General features: G+C 63.5%; 1 protein-coding gene across 1 annotated transcript; it reads left to right on the forward strand.

Annotated features, from left to right (window-relative positions):
• Positions 1–4080: 4080 nt before the first annotated feature.
• On the forward strand, positions 4081–17137 carry EPPK1 (epiplakin 1). Its single transcript, XM_038126963.1, has one exon. The coding sequence runs from the start codon at positions 4415–4417 to the stop codon at positions 17135–17137; it is 12723 nt and encodes a 4240-aa protein (XP_037982891.1). The 5' UTR covers positions 4081–4414.
• Positions 17138–17606: the final 469 nt, after the last annotated feature.

Below are 17606 nucleotides of genomic sequence, written 5' to 3' on the forward strand. Positions count from 1 at the left end.
TAGGAGATCCGGGCGAGGAGAGCGCTGGCTGGGCTCTGCGGGCCGTGCCGGGGGCGCTCTGGCGATCCCTGGAATGGCAGGAATGCGGCAGCAATCCCGGTGCCGGGGTGGGACCGCGGGCGGAGGGCAGCAGCCGCGCGGGGCTGTGGCATCCTGGGCACCACCCGGAGAACAGCGGGAGGATGGCGGCCCCAGCACGTCCCAGGAGCAGGGCAGGAGGCGATGGATGGCTCCCGGGAGAAGCCCGTGGTGCCTCGAGGCTCCGATGGCACGGGCGCTGAGGAGGGGGCGGCCAGCGGGACCGGGCAGGCGGAGGACCGGCAGCACCCTCCCGCGGCACCCGGGGAGGGGGCTCCGCGGTGCGGTGGGGTTGTCCTGAGGACAAGGGGCGAGTTCATCCTACAGCAGCCCCCTTCGGGCAGCGGGCAGGACCCCGGCAGTGCGGGCCCTGCGCCGGGGCGGCCGGGCAGGGAAGGGGTGCTGAGCTGCCCCCAAAGCGCGCCCCGCCTGCCCTCCCTGTTCCATCACCGCCCCAGAAAATTCCCTGCTGCTCTCCCTCCCCCGAAACACCTCCGGCCTCAGCCTGCCCCACGGGACACCACCCTGCCGGCGCTCCCCGGCCCCGCCAGGCCCCCACCCCCAGCCTCTCCCGGCACTTTGCAGTCCCTGCCCCGGCAAACAACTCCTCCGCCACCCTCTCCCGACACCGTGTCCCGCACTCTGCCAGTAAAACCTGTCCCTTCTCCCGCTCCCTCCCCAGGGGCCCTCCTCCCCAGCCGGTGCCGCTCTCTCCGGGCGCTCCCTGCGGGTGCAGAGGGGCGGATTGTCCCGCGGGGCTGCCGTGGGTGGCGGTGGGTGCGCGGGGGCTGCCGTGGGTGCGGGCACGGCGGCTCGCACCGGTGCCAGCGCGTTCCCAGCCGGCAGCGAAAGCCGCGGAGCAGCGGCTGCGGCTGCCAGGGAGCGCTGCCCGCGTCGGGGAGAGACCGTGGCCCCAGGGAGGGTGGCAGGTGCCAACACCTCTGCCAGGAATCTCCCTGCCTTCGTCGGCAGAGTCGTTACTCAAAGTTTCCGATGGGGCTGACGCCTTCTGACGGAAGGGAGCGGAGCCCTTCCCCTGCTGCGCGCCCACCGCCTCCCCCTGCCCGGGGAGGGGCGGGGGGCAGCACCAGCCGCCCAGGCTTCCACAGGTGCGGGTGGCAGTGCCCAAATTCCATCCGCACTGCCGTGCCGGTGGCCCGTTCCGTCCTGGGAACGTGCGGGGACCTGCCTGGGGCTGTCCGGATGCTGGAGCCGCGCCGCTGCGGGTGTCCGCGGCCGCCTCAGCCCCGGGACAGGCAGGGACCTGCCTGGGGCTCCCCAGACACCGGAGCCACCCCGGCGCTGCCGCCGCTGCTGTGCCCGGGTCACGGCAGGGCTGAGCCCGGCTCCTTCCGACACGGCTCTGCCGGGAGAGGGCTGCGGGGCCGGCCGCAGCTCCCCCGGGCCCGGGAGCGGGCGGGCAGAGCCCGTGGGAGGTGCTGCCAGCCCCGCAGGTGCTTTGCATGAGCCTGGCACAGGGAGCCCCGCGTGGGCGTGGGCAGCCGGGGTGAGCCCGAGGGGCAGAGGAGGCCGCTCTGCGAGCCGGGGAAGCCCCTGGCTGCCGGGACACAGCGACTGTCCGGCTCTCAGCCAGCAGCTGGACCCCCCCTGCCCCCAGACAGGGACCCCCGAGTCCTCCTGCCCTCCGCAGTCCTTCCCGGAGGCCGGCGCAGCCCCGGGGCCTCCCGCCCGTCCCCAGCTCTCGGCGCCGGGCGCGATCCCGATCCTGCGAACGCAAACAGCATTGCCTGGGCAGATCCGAGCCGCGCTGACATCACCGGGCGGAGGGAGCCGGCTCCTGCCGAGACCTTTCCCCGCGCCGGGCAGCGAGCCCGGAGCGCGGCTGGGACAGAGCAGCACGCGTCCGGAGAAGGCGCTGGCGTGGCCCAGGGGCGCGGAGTGAGCCGGGGGGACGCGTGGGGACGAAGGCCGGGTGCACGGAGCCCCTTTGGAGAGGCTGCTCCTGGGATGGGCACGGCCCGGGCACGGCAGCGCCGGCACCTTCAGGGCGCTTTTCGCTCCCGGCACTTGTTTGCGCGGGTGGAGCCGGGGAGGAGATGCGTTTGTGAGCTCCACGCAATGAGGCAGAGCTGCTCCGCGCCGTCCCAAATCGAAGTGACCTCTGCGGGGGGGTCAGAACCCTGGGGTTCTGTGTGGCGGATACCTCGAGGCAGCCCTGCCCTGGCTGTGTCCTTGCAGCCGGGTCCAGCCACGCCGGTGGGCAGCGCCGTGAGCCCCCTGCTCGGCTGCGGGAGCTGGGGCGGGCGCGGCTCCTTGGTCCCCGCGGCGCCTGGTGCTTGTGGCTGTGGGGCCGGTCCAGCCCTGACAGACCCCGCTGGGCACCCGGGGGATGGCGTTCAGGAGGGAATCGGCCAGCCCTCCCGCTCCTCCACGCCGCTCCAGCCCCGCCGCCTCCTGCTGCAGGACGCTCCCCCGCAGGGCGCTGGCACGGAGGCTGCGGGCAGGGAGGCTCCCGAGCCGCCGTGTGCCGCGGCCGCAGCCCGCGGGCCGTGGCTGACCGCAGCTCCCAGAGCTCGGCACGCCCCTGCTCCGCCACGGGCTCCCTCCAGCCTCCCGGTGCCCACGGCGCCGCGGCTGCGGCAGATCCAGGCGGTCAGGATCCGGTTATTAAGGTTGTTAGGGATGCCTCTGCCTTTATTAGGGTGCAAAGGGGACCCTGCGCCAAGGTCACTGGTATGGGTCTTATCTGACAGTAAACACGCGAGAGAGAGGGAGAAAGAAATGGAAAATAGAGAGTGACAGAGGCAGAACGAGAAAAGTAAAGAAAATATACAATAAAATACAGAATAAAGAAAATATCACCATCCCTGGACCCCAGCGATGCTCTGCTGATCCCCTCTCCAGCTGGTCTTGGTGGTGAAGGTCCCCCTGAAAGGCACAGGTGGGTTAATACCCTCCGGCCAGGCAGGAACCCCCCTGGGGAGTGCCATTGTCTCCCAGAACCGACTCGGCGTGTGTCACATGCACTCCTGTGGTGCAAGGCTACAGGAGCGACTCTGGGGGCACTGCGGGGGTCTTTGATGGATGAAGGCACCCCTCAGCTGCCTCTGGGCTCGCCGCCCCCGAGCAGAGGTGACAACACACCGAAACTTGCTGCCGCCACCTCGGCTGGGGGGGGACCTGTGCGAACCGGCTCCCGGCAAAGGGCTCTGTGGGCTGCGGCCTCGCCCACCCCCCGAAGCAAGCCAGAGATGATTCCTGGCGCGGCCCGCTGGGCTCGGCTCGCATTCTTTCCCCTGTTTATTTGTTTGCTTCTCCCCGCAGGAATGGGTTTCCCTTTTATCTAATCTCAGCAGCTCGAGTTTCAGTCCGAAGTTCCAGTCGGGCATTCCCTGGGGAGGGGTGGGCTTCGCGAGCCGAGTTTCACGGGGTTTGAGGCACGCACTGTTGCAGCCTCTGACGCGAGGGCGTCCCGCGGCTTTGCAGGCAGGAGGGCAGGTTTGGATTGGGTGCAGTCTCACCGGGAGGCGGCCCGGTGGCCACTGCCCACTGAGATGGAGCCTCTGCCTTCCTGGCGTTGCTTGGACAGGGTGAGAAGGGGGGGGACAGTGGAAGGACAGGGCGGGTTTGTGCAGCAGCCCCGTGGGAGCACATGGACCGGCACGCCAGCACCCCCAGAGTCACAGAATCGCGGAAGGGTTTGGGTGGAGAGGGACCTCAAAGCCCATCCAGTCCCACCCTGTGCCATGGCAGGGACACCTTTCACACCAAGCCCCGTCCAGCCTGGCCTGGAAAACTTCCAGGCATCCAGGGGCAGCCACAGCTGCTCTGGGGACCCTGTGCCAGGGCCTCACCACCCTCCCCGGTAAGGATTTCTTCCCAAAATCCCATCCAGCCCTGCCCTAGGGAGCCATTCCTCCTGTCCTGTCACTCCAGCTCCTTGTCACATGTCCTTCCCAGCTCTCTTGGAGCCCCTTTATGCCCTGGAAGGGGCTCTGAGCTCTCCCCAGAGCGTCTCTTCTCCAGGTGAGCACCCCCAGCTCCCCCAGCCTGGCTCCAGAGGGGCTCCAGCCCTGCAGCAGCTCCTCTGGGCTCTCTCCGGCTGCTCCCCGTCCTCCTGCTGTCAGCCCCAGGGCTGGGGCACCTCTGCAGGTGGGCTCTCACCTGGGCAGAGGGGCAGAATCCCCCCCTCCTTTTCTGCTGCCCTCGCTGGGGACCAGCCCAGGGAGTTTGGGGGGTTCCAGTGCATGTGGCCAGGGCATGTGGAGCTGCTCACCCACTGACTCCTTGAGTTTGGCCAGATCCCTCAGGCTGGCACACCAGGTTTGGACATGCCCAGCCTTTGGCTGTCGCTTCCTCCCGCCTGAGAATATTTATGCTTCTGATTTCCCTGTATTTAGCACGCAAAACCGTGAAGAAGTTGATTTCTCACCGAGCTTTCCCTCTCTCCCCCCTCTCTGCAGAGTCCTGGGAGCTGAGGAAGGCGCGCAGCAGGAGGATGGAGAGCAAGCCAGCAGTGAACGGCCAGGCTGTTCCCGGCTCTCCCGGGGCAGGCGTGTCAGGCACAAACCACTTGCGCCAGGACGCGATGCCGGGCAAACAGCAAAAAGCAGCCGGCAGGGATGCGGGGCCGGACGCTCCCGGGGAGCCCTCGGAGGCAGCTGGCAGCATTGCAGGCGTCTACATAGAGGCCTCAAAGAGGATAATGAGCTTTTATGAGGCCACCAGGGAGCATCTGCTGAGCCTGGATTCCGCCCTCTGCCTCCTCGAGGCGCAAGCAGCCACGGGCTCCATCTCCGACCCGCTGAGGAGCCGCCGTGTCCCCGTGGCAGACGCCGTGCGGATGGGGCTGGTGGGGCTGGAGCTGAAGGAGAGGCTGCTCGCGGCTGACAGAGCTGCTACGGGCTTCGTGGACCCCTACACAGAAGAGAAGATCTCCCTCTACCAGGCCATCCAGAAGGAGCTGGTGGGGAGGGAGCAGGGTGTCCGCCTGCTCCAGGCCCAGATGGCGACTGGAGGCGTCATCGACCCGGCCACCGGCGGCCGGCTTCCAGCAGGCGTGGCCTGTGAGAGGGGATATTTGGATGAAGAGATGAGCCAGCTCGTCTGTGACCCCGGCAATGAGGACGGCAAGGTGTTCCTCGACCCCAGCACTACGGAGAAGGTCACTTACTCGGAGCTGAGGAAGAGGTGTGTTGTGGATCCGGCCTCAGGCTTCCTCCTCTTGCCGCTGCAAATCACATTCGCGGGGCTGGGAGGGAGGGTGAGCAGCAGGGACCTGATGGACTCCGGCATCATCAGCCTTGACGTGTTCCGAGGCCTCGAGGAGGGAAGAGTCTCTGCCCAGGAGGTGGCAGAGAATGACATCGTTCAGCACTTCCTGCGTGGGACGAGGAGCGTGGCTGGTGTTGTCCTGCCCTCTGGGGAGCAGAAAAGCCTTTACCAGGCACTGAGGGAGCATCTCCTGGTGCCTGGTGCTGCCCTCATGCTCCTGCAAGTCCAGGCCTCCACCGGCAGCCTGACAGACCCCCTGAAGAACAAAAGATACACCGTGGACGAGGCTGTCAGGGTTGGTCTCGTCGGCCCAGAGCTTTATGAGAAGCTGTCTTCAGCTGAGAAAGCCATCACTGGATACAGGGACCCCTCCACCGGAGAAATGCTCTCCCTGTTCCAAGCCATCAGGAAGGGCTTTGTTCCCAGGGATCATGGCCTTTGCCTTCTGGAGGCTCAGCTGGCCACCGGGGGTGTCATCGCCCCGGGCAGGCACCTCCGTGTCCCCTTGGAGACAGCCTGCGAGTGGGGGCACCTGGACGAGGCCACCAGGCAGCTCCTGTCCAGCCCTCCCGACGATGTGAAGGGGTTCTTCGACCCCGGCTCCAAGGAGAAGCTGAGCTACGCAGAGCTGCTCCAGCGCTGCGTCACCGACCCCAGCACGGGGCTCCTGCTGCTGCCACTCCCTGGGGACGGCAGCGAAGGGTCCCAGGGGACACTCGGCTGCTTTGACCACAGGACACAGGCAGCTCTGGAAAACACGCAGGTGCCCGTTGCTGCGGGGAAATTCAAGGGCAAGTCGGTGTCTCTGTGGAAGCTGCTCTTCTCTGACTACATCCAGGGCGAGCAAAGAGCTGCGCTGGCTCGGCAGTTCCTGGCAGGAATGCTCTCCCTGCAAGCGCTGGGAGAGGCCACCAGAGCCGCCGTGGAGGAAAACGCTGCCACCGCTAACGTCACCTTCAAGGGCCTGAGGGAGCAGGTGACGGCTGACCAGCTCCTGAGCTCAGAAATCATCAACAAAGACTTGTTCAAGAAACTCAAGGAGGGAGAAACATCGGCCAAGGAAGTGGTCGGCATGGACACGGTCAGGAAGTACCTGCAGGGCACGGGGAGCATCGGTGGGCTGCTGCTGCCCGACTCCCAGGAGAAGATCAGCATCTACCAGGCAAAGCGGAAGGGGCTCCTCAGGCCGGGAACATCCCTGATTCTCCTGGAGGCACAGGCTGCCACGGGCTTTGTCATCGACCCAGCCGCCAACAAGAGGTACTCCGTGGACGAGGCTTTACGAGCAAACGTCATCGGCCCGGACGTTTACGACAAACTGCTGGCTGCCGAGAAATCTGTCACTGGCTACCGAGATCCTTACTCGGGCGACAAAATCTCCCTCTTCCAGGCCATGCAGAAGGAGCTGATCGTCAGGGACCACGGCATCCGCCTGCTGGAGGCCCAGATCGCCACCGGCGGCATCATCGACCCCGTCAACAGCCACCGCATCCCCGTGGAGGTGGCCTACAAGCGTGGCTACTTCGACAAGAAGATGAATTTAATCCTCTCGGACCCCGGCGACGACACCAAGGGCTTCTTCGACCCCAACACCCACGAGAACCTGACCTACCTGCAGCTGAAGGAGAAATGCATCACCGAGCCCTCCACGGGGCTCTGCCTCCTCCCTCTGAACAGCAGGAAGAGGCAGTTCATCGACGAGGCCACCAGGCAGGCGTTCAGGAGCTCCTGGCTGCCCGTCAGGTTTGGGCGCTTACGGGGGGAGAAGGTCTCCGTGTGGGACCTGCTGAACTCCGAGTACTTCAGCGAGGGGAGGCGCCGGGAGATTTTCAACCACTTCCAGCTGAGGAAGCTCAGCCTGGAGCAAATCCGGCTCATGCTGGAGGAGGAAATGAAGAAATGGGCCCCCATCAAGTTCCCGGCCATGAGAGGCAATGTCAGCGCTTACCACCTGATGGAAACCGGTGTCATCGACAGGGCCCTGTTTGAGCAGGTGCTGGAGGGGTCCGTCACCCCAGAACAAGTCCTGCACATGGACTCTGTCAGGAAATACCTCTACGGCTCGGGCAGCATCGGGGGGATTGTGCTCCAGCCATCCAACCAGAGAATGAGCATTTATGAGGCCATGAAGCAGAACATCGTGGTGCCAGGAGTGGCCCTGCCCCTGCTGGAGGCCCAGGCCGCCACGGGCTTCATCATTGACCCCGTGAACAACCAGAAGCTCTGCGTGGATGAGGCCGTCAAGGAGGGAGTCATTGGGCCAGATGTCCACGAGAAGCTGCAGCAGGCGGAAGGGGCCGTGACGGGCTACAAAGACCCTTTCACGGGCAAGAAGATCCCCCTCTTCCAGGCGATGAAGAAGGGCCTGATCGCGGATAAGCAGGCCATGCAGCTGATGGAGGTGCAGATGGCCACAGGCGGCATCATCGACCCAACGTGCGGCCACCACATCCCCCTGGAGTCGGCCCAGCAGCGAGGCTGCCTGGATGAGGACACCAGCAAGGCCCTTTCCAAGCCCAGCGATGACCACAGAGTGTTCTGCCTCCCGGACAGCAAGGAGAACGTCACCTATGCCGAGCTCATCCAGCACTGCCAGAAGGACGACGTCTCCGGCTTCCACTTGCTGCCTCTGGCACGAACAGCTGCTCCTGCCTACACCGACGAGCAAATCCAACGGATCTTCAAGGAAACCATGGTGAAGGAAAAAGGAGTCTCCCTCTGGGAGCTCGTGCACTCGGGGTATTTCACCGAGGAGCAGAGGAGAGACTTCGTGGAGAGGTTCCGGTCGGAGGAGCTGTTGCTGGAGCAGCTGGTGGCTCTGGTGCTCCGGCTGGTGGGGGAGATGGAGATGAAAGCCAGGACCCAGATCTCCCTGGAGGGCCTGAGGGGCAGTGTCCCTGTGGTCTGGCTGCTGGACACGGGCATCATTTCTGAGAAGACGTTTGAAGAACTGGCCCAGGGTGTAAGGACTCCCGAAGAAGTGGCTGCAATGGAGAGTGTAAAGAGGTACTTGAAGGGCACAGGCAGCATCGCTGGGGTCTTCATAGAGGCGTCCAAACAGAAGATGAGCTTCTATGATGCCATGAAAAACAACCTCCTCCTCCCTGGGGCTGCTCTGAGGCTGCTCGAGGCTCAGGCAGCCACAGGATACCTGACTGACCCTGCCACCAACCGGAGGCTCAGCGTGAGGGATGCTGTGAGAGCGGCCGTTGTTGGAGAGGAGCTTACTGAGAAACTCCTTCTGGCCGAGAGGGCTGTGACGGGCTACACAGACCCCTACACCGGGGGCTCCATCTCCCTGTGCCAAGCGCTCAGGAAGGAGCTCATCCCCCTGGCGGAGGCCGTGCCCTTGCTGCAGGCCCAGCTGGCCACGGGAGGGGTGGTCGATCCCATCCACCACCTCCACCTGCCGCTCCAGGCTGCCTGCAGGTACGGCTTCTACGACGAGGACCTGAACCAAACCCTCTCTCGGCTGGATGACAGCACCAAGACCTTTTTCGACCCAAACACCAAGGAGAACGTGACCTACCAGCAGCTGAAGGACCGGTGTGTTCGTGACGCCGAGTCGGGTCTGTGGCTGCTCCCTCTGTCAGAAAACGCCATGTTCTGCGTGGACGAACAGACCATGAAGGTGCTGAAATCTGTGACTGTTTGTGTCAACGTGGGGCGGTTCAAAGGGCAAACCGTGTCTGTCTGGGACCTCCTCAACTCTGAATACTTCTCAGACAGCCAGAGAAGAGAGCTGGTGCAAAAGTACAAAGACGAGAAGGCTGAAGTGCTGCAGGAAATCACAACAATTATCACCACCATCATCCAAGAGACTGAGGCACAGGGCAAGAAGTTCGCATTCAAGGGCCTGAGGAAAAGAGTTTCCGCCAGTGACCTCTTCCAGTCGCAGCTGATCGACAAAAAAACCCTCGATGAGCTCAACCAGGGGAAGAAAACAGTCAAAGAGGTCACTGAAATGGAGTCTGTCCGCAGGTACCTGGAGGGCAGTAATTTCATCGCAGGGGTGCTTATCCAGCCAAGCAATGAGAAGATGAGCATCTACCAGGCCATGTGGAAGGGCATCCTGAGGCCAGGGACCGCCCTGGTGCTGCTGGAGGCGCAGGCAGCCACAGGCTACATCATCGACCCTGAGAAAAACAAGAAGTTTTCAGTGGAGGAGGCGCTAGAGGTGGGTCTGATTGGAGGGGAGATTTTTGAAAAGCTGCTCTGTGCTGAGAGAGCCGTGACGGGCTACACTGACCCCTACACCAAAGCCCCCATGTCCCTGTTTGAAGCCATGAACCAAGGGCTGATTGTGAAGAGCCACGGCATCCGGCTGCTGGAGGCCCAGATCGCCACCGGCGGCATCATCGACCCCGTGCACAGCCACCGTGTCCCTGTGGAGGTGGCCTACAAACGTGGCTACTTCAACGAGGAGATGAACCAGATCCTCTCAGACCCCAGCGACGACACCAAGGGCTTCTTTGACCCCAACACCCACGAGAACCTCACCTATATGCAGCTCCTGGAGAGATGTGTCCAAGACCCGGAGACTGGGCTGTACATGCTGCAAGTTGTCAAGGAGGGAGGAAAGTACTTCTACATTGATGAGTCCACCAAGCAGGCTTTGCGCTCAAAGCCCCTTCAAGTGAAGGTTGGAAAGTTTAAGGACCAAACCGTTTCTGTCTGGGAAGTCCTCTGCTCTCACTACATCTCAGAGCAGAAAAGGAAAGAGCTGGTGATGCAGTACAAAAGCAAAACCCTAGCGCTGGAAGAGCTGATATCCCTCATCCTAAAAATCATCGAGGACACAGAGCGAAGAGGAGAAGCCCTCAAGGTCAAAGGACTGCGGGGCGAGGTGTCGGTGTCAGAATTGTTCAACTCCGAGATCATTGACAAGAAAACTCTGGATCAGCTGCAGGACGGGAGCCTCACACTTGCCAGCCTCACAAAGAGGGACGCCGTCCAAAGGTACCTGGACGGCACTGGGAGCATCGCGGGGGTCCTCCTCCCGCTGAGGAAGGAGGTGATGAGCATCTACCAGGCGCTGAAGAAAGGCCTCCTCACGGAGCAATGTGCGCTGGGGCTGCTGGAGGCACAGGCGGCCACCGGCTTCCTCCTTGACCCCCAGAACCACCAGAAGCTCTCTGTGGACGAGGCCGTGTCCTCTGGGCTGGTGGGCAGCGAGCTGCGCGAGCAGCTGCTGTCAGCAGAGAAAGCCGTGATGGGATACACAGATCCTCAGACAGGAAGTAAAATCTCTCTCTTCCAGGCTGTAAGACAGAAGATAATAGCCAGAGACCGCGGCATCCGCCTGCTCGAGGCCCAGCTGGCCACCGGTGGCATCATCGACCCCTGGCATGGCCACCGCCTGCCCGTGGAGGTGGCCTACAAGCGTGGGCACCTGGACGAGGACATGTTCCTCCTGCTTTCGGATCCAGATCACGGCAGCAAAGGCTTTATAGATCCAAACACTCACGAGAAGATCAGTTACAGCCAGCTCCTGCAGAGGTGCGCCAAAGACAGGGAGAGTGGCTTGTACCTGCTGCAGGTCCTGGAAAGGGAAGGTGACTATTTCTACATTGATGAGCAAACCAAAAACGCCCTGCTGTGCACAAAGGTCCAGGTGCCTGTGGGAAAATACAAGGGACAAGTGTTGTCGCTGTGGGAGCTTCTCTGCTCCGAGTACATCACAGAGGAGAAGAGAAAAGAACTGGTGAAAAAGTACAAAGTGGAGTCCCAACACGTTGTGCAGGGAATCATTGAGACAATACTGAAGATCATCAGGGAAAAAGAGGAGGACAGAAGCGACGTCTGGTTCCAGGGAATCCGACAGCAAATTACAGCATCAGAACTGCTCAGTGCGAAAATAATATCAGAGGAAACAATAGAAAAACTCCACGAAGGAAAAGAGACAGTGCAGGAAATAGCAAAAATGGACAGTGTGAGGAGGTATCTCGAGGGAACTGGAAGCATCGCCGGCGTGCTGGTGCCCTGCAAGGCCGAGCCTGGCAAGATGGAGAAGATGAGCATCTACCAGGCCATGTGGAAGGGCATCCTGAGGCAGGGCACGGCGCTGGTGCTGCTGGAGGCCCAGGCGGCCACCGGCTTCATCATTGATCCAGTCAAGAACCAGAAGCTCTCTGTGGACGAGGCTGTGTCCTCTGGCCTGGTGGGCAGTGAACTGAAAAACAAACTTCTAAGTGCTGAGAGAGCTGTGACGGGCTACACCCACCCCTACACAGGACAGAAGATGTCCTTGTTCCAGGCCATGAAGCAGGAGCTGATCGTCAGGGACCACGGCATCCGCCTGCTGGAGGCCCAGATCGCCACCGGCGGCATCATCGACCCCGTGCACAGCCACCGCCTGCCCGTGGAGGTGGCCTACAAGCGTGGCTACTTTGACCAGGAGATGAACCAGATCCTCTCGGACCCCGGCGACGACACCAAGGGCTTCTTCGACCCCAACACCCACGAGAACCTGACCTACCTGCAGCTGCTGCGCCGCTGCGTGCCCGACCCGGAGACGGGGCTGCTGATGCTGCAGCTGATGGACAAGGGCTCCATGCTCTACCAGCTGACCGAGGATGCCCGCAAAGCCCTGCAGGCCGCCCGCACCAAGCTGGCCGTCGGCATCTTCCAGGGCCAGAGCGTCACCGTCTGGGAGCTCCTCTTCTCCCGCTACGTCCCCGAGCACCGGCGCCAGGACCTCCTGCGCCAGTACAAGGCCGGGACAGTCACCATTGCACAGATGATCGACGTCCTCGCGGACATCGTCACTCGGGCAGAGGCCCAGGGCCACGGTGCCGACGCGGCCCCCAAGTCCACAGAACCCACCCAAAACGGCAGAGCCTCAAACTCCCAGAGCCAAGAGGAACAGAAGGAGGACAAGGAGCGGGAGCGAGAGCAGGAGCTGGAGCGGTCCCTCAAGTCCCACACGGTCGAGGTCTCGGCAGGCGGCTTCCACGGCAGGAAGGTGTCCCTGTGGGAGCTGCTGTTCTCCAAGTTTGTGTTGGAGGCCAAGCGCCAGGAGCTGATGGGGCGCTTGCGGGCCGGGAGCCTGGCGCTGGCTGAGCTGGCCACGCTGCTCACCCTGCTGGTGGAGGAGGCGGCGCAGCGCAGCAGCAGCGTGAAATTCACGGGCCTCAGGAGGCAGGTGAGCGCCTCGGACCTGCTGGACTCGGGCATCATCGACACGGGCACGCTGGCCGAGCTGGTGCAGGGCGCCAGGACGGTGCAGGAGGTGACGCAAATGGCCTCGGTCAAGCGCTACCTGGACGGCACGGGCGTCATCGCCGGCGTGCTGGTGCCCTGCAAGGCCGAGCCTGGCAAGACAGAGAAGATGAGCATCTACCAGGCCATGTGGAAGGGCATCCTGAGGCAGGGCACGGCGCTGGTGCTGCTGGAGGCCCAGGCGGCCACCGGCTTCCTGGTGGACCCCGTCAAGAACCAGAAGCTCTCTGTGGACGAGGCTGTGTCCTCTGGGCTGGTGGGCAGCGAGCTGCAGGAGAAGCTGCTGTCGGCGGAGCGGGCCGTGACGGGCTACTCGGACCCCTACACGGGCGACAAAATCTCCCTCTTCCAGGCCATGAAGAAGGAGCTGATCGTCAGGGACCACGGCATCCGCCTGCTGGAGGCCCAGATCGCCACCGGCGGCATCATCGACCCCGTGCACAGCCACCGCCTGCCCGTGGAGGTGGCCTACAAGCGTGGCTACTTTGACCAGGAGATGAACCAGATCCTCTCGGACCCCGGCGACGACACCAAGGGCTTCTTCGACCCCAACACCCACGAGAACCTGACCTACCTGCAGCTGCTGCGCCGCTGCGTGCCCGACCCGGAGACGGGGCTGCTGATGCTGCAGCTGATGGACAAGGGCTCCGTGCTCTACCAGCTGACCGAGGATGCCCGCAAAGCCCTGCAGGCCGCCCGCACCAAGCTGGCCGTCGGCATCTTCCAGGGCCAGAGCGTCACCGTCTGGGAGCTCCTCTTCTCCCGCTACGTCCCCGAGCACCGGCGCCAGGACCTCCTGCGCCAGTACAAGGCGGGGACAGTCACCATTGCACAGATGATCGACGTCCTCGTGGACATCGTCACCAGGGCAGAGGCCCAGGGCCACGGTGCCGACGGGACCCCCAAGTCCACAGAACCCACCCAAAACGGCAGAGCCTCAAACTCCCAGAGCCAAGAGGAACAGAAGGAGGACAAGGAGCGGGAGAGAGAGCAGGAGCAGGAGCTGGAGCGGTCCCTCAAGTCGCACACGGTCGAGGTCTCGGCAGGCGGCTTCCACGGCAGGAAGGTGTCCCTGTGGGAGCTGCTGTTCTCCAAGTTTGTGTCGGAGGCCAAGCGCCAGGAGCTGCTGGGGCGCTTGCGGGCCGGGAGCCTGGCGCTGGCCGAGCTGGCCACGCTGCTCACCCTGCTGGTGGAGGAGGCGGCGCAGCGCAGCAGCAGCGTGAAATTCACGGGCCTCAGGAGGCAGGTGAGCGCCTCGGACCTGCTGGACTCGGGCATCATCGACACGGGCACGCTGGCCGAGCTGGTGCAGGGCGCCAGGACGGTGCAGGAGGTGACGCAAATGGCCTCGGTCAAGCGCTACCTGGACGGCACGGGCGTCATCGCCGGCGTGCTGGTGCCCTCCAAGGCCGAGCCTGGCAAGACGGAGAAGATGAGCATCTACCAGGCCATGTGGAAGGGCATCCTGAGGCAGGGCACGGCGCTGGTGCTGCTGGAGGCCCAGGCGGCCACCGGCTTCCTGGTGGACCCCGTCAAGAACCAGAAGCTCTCTGTGGACGAGGCTGTGTCCTCTGGGCTGGTGGGCAGCGAGCTGCACGAGAAGCTGCTGTCGGCGGAGCGGGCCGTGACGGGCTACTCGGACCCCTACACGGGCGACAAAATCTCCCTCTTCCAGGCCATGAAGAAGGAGCTGATCGTCAGGGACCACGGCATCCGCCTGCTGGAGGCCCAGATCGCCACCGGCGGCATCATCGACCCCGTGCACAGCCACCGCCTGCCAGTGGAGGTGGCCTACAAGCGTGGCTACTTTGACCAGGAGATGAACCAGATCCTCTCGGACCCCGGCGACGACACCAAGGGCTTCTTCGACCCCAACACCCACGAGAACCTGACCTACCTGCAGCTGCTGCGCCGCTGCGTGCCCGACCCGGAGACGGGGCTGCTGATGCTGCAGCTGATGGACAAGGGCTCCGTGCTCTACCAGCTGACCGAGGACGCCCGCAAAGCCCTGCAGGCCGCCCGCACCAAGCTGGCCGTCGGCATCTTCCAGGGCCAGAGCGTCACCGTCTGGGAGCTCCTCTTCTCCCGCTACGTCCCCGAGCACCGGCGCCAGGACCTCCTGCGCCAGTACAAGGCGGGGACAGTCACCATTGCACAGATGATCGACGTCCTCACGGACATCGTCACCAGGGCAGAGGCCCAGGGCCACGGTGCCGACGGGACCCCCAAGACCACAGAACCCACCCAAAACGGCAGAGCCTCAAACTCCCAGAGCCAAGAGGAACAGAAGGAGGACAAGGAGCGGGAGCGGGAGCAGGAGCTGGAGCGCTCCCTCAAGTCCCACACGGTCGAGGTCTCGGCAGGCGGCTTCCACGGCAGGAAGGTGTCCCTGTGGGAGCTGCTGTTCTCCAAGTTTGTGTCGGAGGCCAAGCGCCAGGAGCTGCTGGGGCGCTTGCGGGCCGGGAGCCTGGCGCCGGCCGAGCTGGCCACGCTGCTCACCCTGCTGGTGGAGGAGGCGGCGCAGCGCAGCAGCAGCGTGAAATTCACGGGCCTCAGGAGGCAGGTGAGCGCCTCGGACCTGCTGGACTCGGGCATCATCGACACGGGCACGCTGGCCGAGCTGGTGCAGGGCGCCAGGACGGTGCAGGAGGTGACGCAAATGGCCTCGGTCAAGCGCTACCTGGACGGCACGGGCGTCATCGCCGGCGTGCTGGTGCCCTCCAAGGCCGAGCCTGGCAAGACGGAGAAGATGAGCATCTACCAGGCCATGTGGAAGGGCATCCTGAGGCAGGGCACGGCGCTGGTGCTGCTGGAGGCCCAGGCGGCCACCGGCTTCCTGGTGGACCCCGTCAAGAACCAGAAGCTCTCTGTGGATGAGGCTGTGTCCTCTGGGCTGGTGGGCAGCGAGCTGCAGGAGAAGCTGCTGTCGGCGGAGCGGGCCGTGACGGGCTACTCGGACCCCTACACGGGCGACAAAATCTCCCTCTTCCAGGCCATGAAGAAGGAGCTGATCGTCAGGGACCACGGCATCCGCCTGCTGGAGGCCCAGATCGCCACCGGCGGCATCATCGACCCCGTGCACAGCCACCGCCTGCCCGTGGAGGTGGCCTACAAGCGTGGCTACTTTGACCAGGAGATGAACCAGATCCTCTCGGACCCCGGCGACGACACCAAGGGCTTCTTCGACCCCAACACCCACGAGAACCTGACCTACCTGCAGCTGCTGCGCCGCTGCGTGCCCGACCCGGAGACGGGGCTGCTGATGCTGCAGCTGATGGACAAGGGCTCCGTGCTCTACCAGCTGACCGAGGATGCCCGCAAAGCCCTGCAGGCCGCCCGCACCAAGCTGGCCGTCGGCATCTTCCAGGGCCAGAGCGTCACCGTCTGGGAGCTCCTCTTCTCCCGCTACGTCCCCGAGCACCGGCGCCAGGACCTCCTGCGCCAGTACAAGGTGGGGACAGTCACCATTGCACAGATGATCGACGTCCTCACGGACATCGTCACCAGGGCAGAGGCCCAGGGCCACGGTGCCGACGGGACCCCCAAGTCCACAGAACCCACCCAAAACGGCAGAGCCTCAAACTCCCAGAGCCAAGAGGAACAGAAGGAGGACAAGGAGCGGGAGCGGGAGCAGGAGCTGGAGCGCTCCCTCAAGTCCCACACGGTCGAGGTCTCGGCAGGCGGCTTCCACGGCAGGAAGGTGTCCCTGTGGGAGCTGCTGTTCTCCAAGTTTGTGTCGGAGGCCAAGCGCCAGGAGCTGCTGGGGCGCTTGCGGGCCGGGAGCCTGGCGCCGGCCGAGCTGGCCACGCTGCTCACCCTGCTGGTGGAGGAGGCGGCGCAGCGCAGCAGCAGCGTGAAATTCACGGGCCTCAGGAGGCAGGTGAGCGCCTCGGACCTGCTGGACTCGGGCATCATTGACACGGGCACGCTGGCCGAGCTGGTGCAGGGCGCCAGGACGGTGCAGGAGGTGACGCAAATGGCCTCGGTCAAGCGCTACCTGGACGGCACGGGCATCATCGCCGGCGTGCTGGTGCCCTGCAAGGCCGAGCCTGGCAAGACGGAGAAGATGAGCATCTACCAGGCCATGTGGAAGGGCATCCTGAGGCAGGGCACGGCGCTGGTGCTGCTGGAGGCCCAGGCGGCCACCGGCTTCCTGGTGGACCCCGTCAAGAACCAGAAGCTCTCTGTGGACGAGGCTGTGTCCTCTGGGCTGGTGGGCAGCGAGCTGCAGGAGAAGCTGCTGTCGGCGGAGCGGGCCGTGACGGGCTACTCGGACCCCTACACGGGCGACAAAATCTCCCTCTTCCAGGCCATGAAGAAGGAGCTGATCGTCAGGGACCACGGCATCCGCCTGCTGGAGGCCCAGATCGCCACCGGCGGCATCATCGACCCCGTGCACAGCCACCGCCTGCCCGTGGAGGTGGCCTACAAGCGTGGCTACTTTGACCAGGAGATGAACCAGATCCTCTCGGACCCCGGCGACGACACCAAGGGCTTCTTCGACCCCAACACCCACGAGAACCTGACCTACCTGCAGCTGTTGCGCCGCTGCGTGCCCGACCCGGAGACAGGGCTTTATTTCCTCAATGTTTTTCCAAAATAATTGCAAAACCTTTTTATTGTTTTCCTTGTTTTTGCATTGCGCAAGAATGTTTTGTTCTGAATAATTCTTTTGCTGTTGGTGTTTTTCTTTCTTTTTCTAAATATTTTTTTTCCAATTATGGCGCCATTGAGGGAATTTCCTTCATGATCTCTTTTCTTTGCCACCACCCACCCACATCAGGTGCAGCTTTGAAGTGCCTCCCCCCGAGCATTGTTCGTTCATTGCATTGTTCCTCCTTCCTTGGTCACCATTCAGGAACAGCGGAGGCAGCCTGGGTTATCTCAGGTCATTTTGTTGAAGTGTGTCATCCTCATTTTCCTCACACAGGTTTAACTGCAGGTCTTTGTTCCGTACGGGGGCTGCTGTGAGCGGTATTTTTATTCTCTGCCTGTATTTTCCTTCGTATGCCAGCTATTTTCCCCAGAAGCTTTGCAGGGTGTTTGGGTGGCAGGTTTTCAAGCCAGGACAG

This window comes from Motacilla alba, chromosome 2 (assembly GCF_015832195.1).
Source record: "Motacilla alba alba isolate MOTALB_02 chromosome 2, Motacilla_alba_V1.0_pri, whole genome shotgun sequence".
Taxonomy (NCBI): Eukaryota; Metazoa; Chordata; class Aves; order Passeriformes; family Motacillidae; genus Motacilla; species Motacilla alba.